The 8,313-nt window shown below is 46.5% G+C and overlaps 1 protein-coding gene across 1 annotated transcript; it reads left to right on the forward strand.

Annotated features, from left to right (window-relative positions):
* Positions 1-1,219: 1,219 nt before the first annotated feature.
* LOC143393552 (sperm motility kinase 2B-like) lies at positions 1,220-2,626 on the forward strand. The gene has a single exon (XM_076847919.2). The coding sequence runs from the start codon at positions 1,220-1,222 to the stop codon at positions 2,624-2,626; it is 1,407 nt and encodes a 468-aa protein (XP_076704034.2).
* Positions 2,627-8,313: the final 5,687 nt, after the last annotated feature.

Genomic DNA, 8,313 nt, shown 5'->3' on the forward strand with positions numbered 1-8,313 from the left:
AATTACCTAAGATGGGGTCATAATGGAATAGGGCAAGCTGTTGTTCCAGTGTGAGTGGCGTCCTTATAAGGAGAGGAGGGTGGGCTACTGGCCCAGTGGGACTTCTGACCTTATAAGGAGAGGAGGGCAGGCTGCTGGTTCAGTAGCACTTTTGCCCTTATAAGGAGAGGAGAGGGGCTGCTCATTTGGTGGCCCTTACAAGGAGAGCAGGGCAAGCTCCTGATTCACGGGGGCTTGTACCCAGAAATGACTATCTTCTCTCATTATCTACTTGACCTCTCACATGAAATATTTAATTTCCATCCTTGTCATTTTTGGTGTCCTACAGATATTTCTGTGCAGTTTCCGTGGCATTACCTTTAACATGAGCCAGAGAAACAAATCTGGTGTGAAGCTCTAACACCATAGCTTCAGGACCAGAAAATACTCTTCTTGTATATCTCTATGCATCCCCCTCAGTTACAGCAGTAACACATATGCATCGTGTATAGGACTGTATGGAGAAATTATGATGAATCTTTAAGCCTCACTCTCAGCCCCACAGGTTCCTACTGTGCTCTAAGGTGTCTTAGGGAACAGAACACTCTGTTATAGTATCACCATGTGAGTGAGGTGCTACCATCCTTTTCACACCAGTTATTCCAAGTTCAAAGAAAAAGGAATTGAATACCTTCAGGGTAAATGTGTTGTAATGTTTCAAAGCAAAAAGTTATAGATTTGTAGGCTGAAAATGAAAACTACCTTGAAGTTCTGCACAAATATTAATTGCTAAACAAGTAACTATCAGTCTCCAGAACCCACTAAAGCAAGAAAGGTCTGGAGTCCTTCCTTGTTCCCAGTCTGCAGATGGAAGCAGTTCTGGAGGCCCCAAAGGGAGAGGACCACTGGGAGTTATGGCCAGGCATGACTGGGCAATGACTTGCTCTGATGTCACAAGGAGCCACTGTGAACAAATTTCAAAGGGCAGGTATATAAGAGAGTGGCCGCGGCTGGGTTTTTGTCCACAAGTACAGGAAGCTCTTGGTGGTGACCTGTCGGACTCCCAGCTAGTTAGTGCGTTTGGTGGTTGGTGGTTGGCGGTTGTTGGTGGTGGTCTTGGGATTTGGGTTCTTTGGTTTGGGTTTGTTGTTTTGTCTTGTTTGTGTCTTTGATTTGGATTTGTTGTTTTAGTCTGTTATTTTGTTTTAAGCTAGCATCTTTGGTGGTGTTCCTGCTTAGGATGGATAGCCAGAGTAGTGAGACTAGTGTAGTGTGGCAGGGGCCCAGCTCCTGCCACGAGGCAGTCCTGAGGGACCACCAGTACCAGGTCCTGAGGGACATCGGGTGTGGCGGGTTCGGCCAGGTCCAACTAGCCCGCCATTGCCCCACAGGAGCAGAGGTGGCAGTGAAGATCCTGCCCAAGACAGTGCAGAACCTCCCGTTCCTGGCCGAGCCCGATACGATGAGGAGCCTGAAGCACCCCCATGTGATTCAGTTGTTTGAGGTGGTGGAGACGCCCCAAAATATCTACATGGTGATGGAGCACGGAGGTGGGGGCCAGCTCCTGGACCACGTCCCCGAGGGAGGCCTGCAGGAGGAGGAGGCGCGCAGGCTCTTCCGGCAGATAGTGAGCGCCGTGGGCTACTGCCACGACAGGGGCATCGTGCACAGGGACCTGAAGCCAGAGAACATCGTGCTGGACGCCAGAGGCCACGTCAAGCTGATCGACTTCGGCTTCAGCACCACGGTCCACCCTGGGCAGAAACTGCACGAGTTCTGGGGCACCCTCTCCCACTTTGCCCCCGAGATTATCCTGAGGCAAGCGTACGAGGGCTCCCCAGTGGACATCTGGAGCCTGGGGGTCATTCTGTACTTCCTGTTGACAGGGCGGTGCCCCTTCACGGGCCCCACGGCTAAGAAGATGCTGAGGCAGATCGTGCGGGGCAACTACTGCCTCCCCCGCCGCGTTTCGGCGGCAGCGCAAATCCTCATGCGCCAGATCCTGACCCGGGACCCCCGCAAGCGGCCCACGGCCAGGCAGATCCTTCAGCACCCCTGGCTGGCGCACGGGGAGCAGCCTGTACCCCGGGATTATGGGGAAGCCCTCCCCAGACACCCGGACCCCGAAATACTGACCGTCATGTTCGATATGGGGTACGATCTGCGCCAGGCCTGCGTGTCTCTGGCCGAGAGGAAGTTCAATGCAGCCATGGCCACCTACCTCATCCTGGAGCACCAGAAAAGCCAGGGGGCGGGCGTGCTCCAGGGGACCGCTGCGCCCCCCAGGGTGAAGCCTTGCCCTCGCCCCTGCCCCGTGGATCCTTCCAGTTCCCTGCTCCTCCCCAAGAGGTGTCCCAGTGAGCCTTCCCTTCGCCCCTTGCCCTTGCCCTTGCCCTGTGAGCCTCCGTTGCAGGAGGAGGCCCAAGTGTCAGGGCGGAGGCACATCAGAATTATCAGCCAGCCTGCCATCCATTTCTTCTTTCCGTCTGCAAGGACCTCGGCATCTGATTCAGCCTCCCAGACTGACTCTGGGCAATCCTGTGCCAGCAGAAAGTTCTGGAAGCGGGTGCTGGGGAGGATTGCTTCCTTTGGGCTACGACTATGCTGTTGCATTCCACGGGTCAGCACTAAGGTGGCTCCAATGTAAGAGTGCAGAGACCTGCCAGATACACCGCGTGGCTCCAATGAAGGGGAGGGCACAGCCTGAGGACCTGTGCCCTGTGGAGCCTCACTCCTCGTGTGGCCCTTGGCTATGTGAACTCTGCAGACCTGCAGGAGCAAGATGTGCCGACTGCCTCAGGTTCCTGGTCCTGGGTACCAGCTGAGAGCACTTCTGCCTCCACCAGGACATCAGGACCCTCCTCTGCCCCCACCTGCCGAAGACGTCAGACTGTCTCCCTGGGATGCTTCGCCTACCCGGCTGTCTTCTGTCCTTTCATTTTTCTGAGATGTTTCTTAATAAATTTGTTTCAGACAAATTGTGTAATTAAATGATTAAGAAATCCTTACTATGGGGGGGGGGTGGCTAGGGAAGAATAGATTGGACAGAAAGGAGTGAAGGAGAGGGAAGCAGTATGGGAGTTGGAATGATAGTAGAATTAATTGGACTTCATTACGCTACGTGCATATGATTACACAACCGGTGTAACTCTCCTTTATGTGCAACCAAAAGAATGAGAAGTTATACCCCATTTATGTATGATGTGTCAAAATGCGATCTAGTGTCATTTGTAACTAATTAGAACATAAAAAAGGATCAAGGATCTATAAAATAAAATATAATCTATAAAAACAAACCACAGAACAGTGCATAATATTCTGTGGCATAATATGTTCCATCAAAAAGAACTTAAAACCATAACTCAATGAGAAAAATAATTCAATAAAATGGGGAAAACTTGGCAAATATGTACATCAAAAGATGTTCATTAATATTAAAAATAACGGAATACCACCAGCTATTTAGAAAAATACCTGGCAATTTCAAGTGTCTAGAAATTTCAATTTTAATTTTGAACTCTCTCTCTAGGTGGCTAGTGGAGATGTTTAATGGAGCAATCCATATGGAATCAGTTTGGTAGTTTCTTATAACGTTAGAAAAAAATCCAGTAATCCCAGAAGTGAGCATGCTGGCTGCCAGTGGATATGGGTGGGAGAGCCCTGGGAATGGGTGGGGTGACCCCTGGCTGAGGGAGCAACAGTGCAGCTACCAGGAGCAGGGATCCCAGATTGGCAACACCCCTCCCTGTGACAGAGGAACTTGGGAAGGTTTGCATGGCAGCCCAAGGATAATGATGCAAGTGTGTGGGCCATGTCGTGCACATAGGGACAGCACAGCCCTCACCTCCCTGTCTCCTGGTTCCTGGCACCTCCAGACCCCATGTCATAGAGAACTTATTTCCATGGCCTGGGTCCCTGCTGGTTTGGGCTTCCCCACCAGAGAGTGGAGGGGGTCCAAGGCAGAAACCTGGTACCCAGCATCATGGCACTTTGGCAGCTCCCTGGTAGGGTCTGCAAGACCATCCTGGTCTTCTTTATACTTTTTACCCATGGCAATGTGTACCAAGAATGCTTCCAGGATGTTTATAAAATTACTAAGCTGTCTTTATGTTGCAGTCATTTAAATGAACCAGTGCAAAAGCTGGTATTTACTATTTTAGTTTAACAACAATATAATTACATGCTGGGAACCCTTTAGCTCTTGTGCAGACTACTGTATCCCAGTACCCATTCTTCCCATTTCCCTTTTAGTGTAAAGCTTGTTTGACTCCTATATAAGGTTTGACAGAACACATGGCCCTCTTGCCAGAGGCCACATTTCCCATCTTCTTTTTGAAAGACCACAACACATCTACACTGAAGGTATTCAATTCCTTTTTCTTTGAACTTGGAGTAACTGGTTTCAAAAGGATGGTAGTACCTCACTCACATGGTGATGATGCAACAAAAGGCTCTGTTCCCTAAGACACCTTAGAACACAGTAGTAACATCTGTGGGGCTGAGAGGGAGGCTTAAAGATTCATCATGATTTCTCCATACAGTCCTATACACCATGCATACGTGTTATGTTGTGACAGCAGTAACTGAGGGGAATGGGTAGAGATGTACAAAAAGAGCATTTTATGGTCCTGAAGCTATGGTGCTAGACTTTTACACCAAGTTGTTTCTCTGGCTCATGTTAAAGGTAATGCCCACTTATTAATTCTTGGTTTTATTTCTTGAGTTTTAAAGGGTCTTGTTGAGGAAGTTGGTTGTCGTCTGCATCTATAAGATTGTTTTCTTCTGGCTTTTGCAAGGGTTTTGGTCTAATTCCCAAGTGTTTAATCCTTTTTGATTTTACTTTTGTTCAGAATGAAACATAGACACCTAATTTCATTCTTCTACATATAGACATGCATTTTTCTGTGCTGGCATTTTAAATTAGGAATTAGGCAGGGGACAGAAGAAAATCTTTTGTCCTAAGCATAATAGGCCATATCCTTGCTTGACCTTTGATTCTTGGTTACATCACTCACACAGTATTCTAGAGACTATAAAAGAACAGTGACAAAGAGAATCACTTATCATCATGCAAGTGGAAGGGATGTTGAATTTAATACGGTCACAAGTCCCAGCAGCCTGCCCTCCTCTCCTTATAAGATTACAAGTCCCATGAACCAGCAGCACCCCCTCCTCTCCTTGTAAGGTTACAAGTCCCACTGAACAACAGCTTGCCCTACTCCATTATGACCCCATCTGAGGTAATCACATCATAATAATGCCATTACTGAAAAAAAAGGCCTTATTCCTAGGTGTAGGATTAGAACCTATATAAATGTTCTACAAGATATAATTTAACCCATAACACACTTTATTCCTATTTTGCTAAGAATTTTTATTCATAGGTATTGAATTTTGTCATATGACGTTTCTCCATCAATCCATACAATTATAGAACTTCCTGGGCTTCTCAAATGGCCTGTCTGTGTGGAGATGGGTTATATTTGTGAAAACAATTTTCATAGACTAAAAAGCCTTTTCTATGAGATGCCAGGAAATAATGCCACAATATTGCCAGGAGAGGCTTCTAGAAACCAACAGCACCTGGATCACATTAAAAACCTTTGATCCTGTAAAGGTCAGGCGAGCGTCGGAGGAAGAGACCACCAAGAGACTATCTCATGCAACGGCAAAGGGTTTATTGACCAGCATGCTGGGGCTCAGAGCTCACTTGAATAGAGCAAAGAGAAAGAGAGAGAGCCCTGAGAACAGCTTAAGCAGAGCTTATATACTTTCCTTGGAGAGGGCAGGGAGGGAAGTCACATTCTGCAGTTTGGCAGTTGGGGACAGCACATTCTGGGAACAAGATTAGCGAACAGTTCGCAGTTGGGGACAGCACATTTTGGGAACAAGATTAGCAAACAGTTCTTAAGATTTCAACAGTGTTTTGTTAAGCATACAGAAAAACAGAGTGACAAGTACCTATTTTATTAATCTTTCATTCCCCACTTCTTCTTCTGGCTACTTTTAATCATAAAAGTGATCATTGGGGGGGGGGTGTCACATTTTATGTCTGCTAGTGGGGTATATTGTTGTCTGATTACCATAAGTTTGACTTGTCCAATTTGGGCTTGGAGAAAGGAAACTACACGGTTAAGTAAACAGGGTCCTAGAGTTAGTAACAATATGAGGATTATTAATGGACCAGCCAGGGCTGATAAAAGCGTAGTTAACCAGGGGGACTGTGTGAACCAAGACTCATATTACCCTTTTTGGGCTTCTCTCTCTAGCTGATGCTCTTTAAGGTGTCTTTTTAATTTACTTATAGATTTTTTTTACAACTCCAGTAAGGTGGGCATTAAAACAACATTTTTTTCTCAATGTAGCACAAAGGCCCTCCTCTCTCATGAAGAGATCTAACCCTCGCCTGTTCTGTAAAACAACTTCAGAGAGAGAGGTTAAAGATTCCTGCACACCTGTGATGGAGGTTTCTAATATCTTTAAGTTTTGATCCATTGCTGTTTCTAATTGGGTCATTTGTTGTGTCCCATGGATCAGGGCAGTGGTTCCTGTGCCCACCCCTGCAGCAACTCCCTTTCCTAATAGGATGGCTAAAGTGAAGGATACAGGTTCCTGGCAGAACCGGGTTGTATGCCCCCCTATTTGATCTTCAAATGAACCTGCGTCATAATAGAGCACTCTGGGAAACATCTGCACCATTACATAATTAATTACATCTGTTGACCATTTCATGAAAACATAAACAATGTTTAAGTATATAGAATTATACTGTTGTAGGGACGGACAAGGCAAGGCACCTAAGATAGCACCCAAGACAGGGAAACAGTCCTATTTGGTTGCAAACGGATTCAGAGGGCATTGCTTCTGTTGTAATCAATTAATCCCCTGAACCCCAAGTTTAGGTAGTTTCAGAATTTTGTACTTAACATGTAAGGGAAGGGGCTCAGAAGTTCACAGTCTGCAGAAGTTTACAAAAAGCAGTTTTTGTTTCTGTTTTTTCCTCTGTTCTGGGCAAGTTAACTTTTCAAGGACACCTGGGAGGGGGAGAGCTTTTTCCTCCCTGCCAGCTGTTACCATGGAGTTCAGTTGGTAACTTTTTTATCTTAGAAATGTAGCCATCTCTGTGAAGCCCCAGCTCAAGGCCAGAGGCCTTGTTCACATATTTCTTGAAAAACTAGTAAGGGGGTGTCTAGCTTAGAAGTGCAGATTTTTTCAGCCAGTGGCCAAGTAGAACAGGGCAACATGAAAAGAGGAAGTCTATCTACACTGAACTCTTTTATAGGGACTCTTTTGCTGAAAGTCCTAAAGTCGGCCATGGTGAAAACTTCTGGAAAAGGTTAGTTAAGACTTTTCTGTGGGCCTGGTACAGAGGGGGAAGACGGGGAAGGCGGGGCTGAGAGCAGCTCCGTGGATCTGAGAATGAGGAAGGAGGGATGTGAAAGAATAATGGGAAAGGGTTTCGGGATTTTCCTAGCAACAAAAACTTGAGTAGTAGAACAGGTAGAGCAGAGGGGAAGATGGGAGTGAGTATCCCAAAAAGCCTGTGAGGGACTTTAAATGCGGGGTTCCAGGGATGACACCTAATGTTGTCTTATGTAGACGAAGTTTCCCACTTGATATTGGTGTGGAGTTCCTTCGTCCCCAGGTTGGTAGGCAGTGGCCAGCTGTTTCCACAGGTATCGCTGAGTTCTTTTAAGAGCTTTAAGTCTGTCAAGCAAGGGGGTGTGAAAGGAATCATTAGGTCTTAGAGTTGGGGTTAGGTCCCTTACTGGAGGAGGGACACCATAGAGAATTTCATAGGGGGTGAGGTTACACAAAGAAACAGAGGGAGTATTTCTTGCATGAAACAGTGCATAAGGCAGGAGCATAGTCCAATCTTTTATGCCGGTCTCTAAGCTTAATTTCGTTAAGGTCTCTTTAATGGTTTTATTTATTTTTCTATCTGTCCTGAGCTCTGGGGTCCATAAGCACAATGTAACCTCCAATTAATCCCCAGGGTCCTGGCTAACCCCTGACTTACCTGGGCCACAAACGCCTGTCCATTATCAGACCCTATTACCTTAGGCAGGCCGTATCTTGGAAAAATATCTTCCAGGATTTTTTTGACCACCATTTGCGCCGTTTCTTTTTTTGTGGGGAAGGCTTCAATCCATCCTGAAAATGTATCCTCCTGGAGGGAGCTGCTGCCATCAGTGAACCATATGATCTCAGGGTGGGGCAGTGGCTGATCCTTTAAATCCCATCGTATACTGGTTTCTTCTGCCAGTATATGTTGACAGTCATGAGTGACGGGTCCTGATGATTGTTCAGGTAGTAGTGTAGCCGGGTTAAGTG

Source organism: Callospermophilus lateralis, chromosome 3 (assembly GCF_048772815.1).
Source record: "Callospermophilus lateralis isolate mCalLat2 chromosome 3, mCalLat2.hap1, whole genome shotgun sequence".
In the NCBI taxonomy this organism is placed as follows: domain Eukaryota; kingdom Metazoa; phylum Chordata; class Mammalia; order Rodentia; family Sciuridae; genus Callospermophilus; species Callospermophilus lateralis.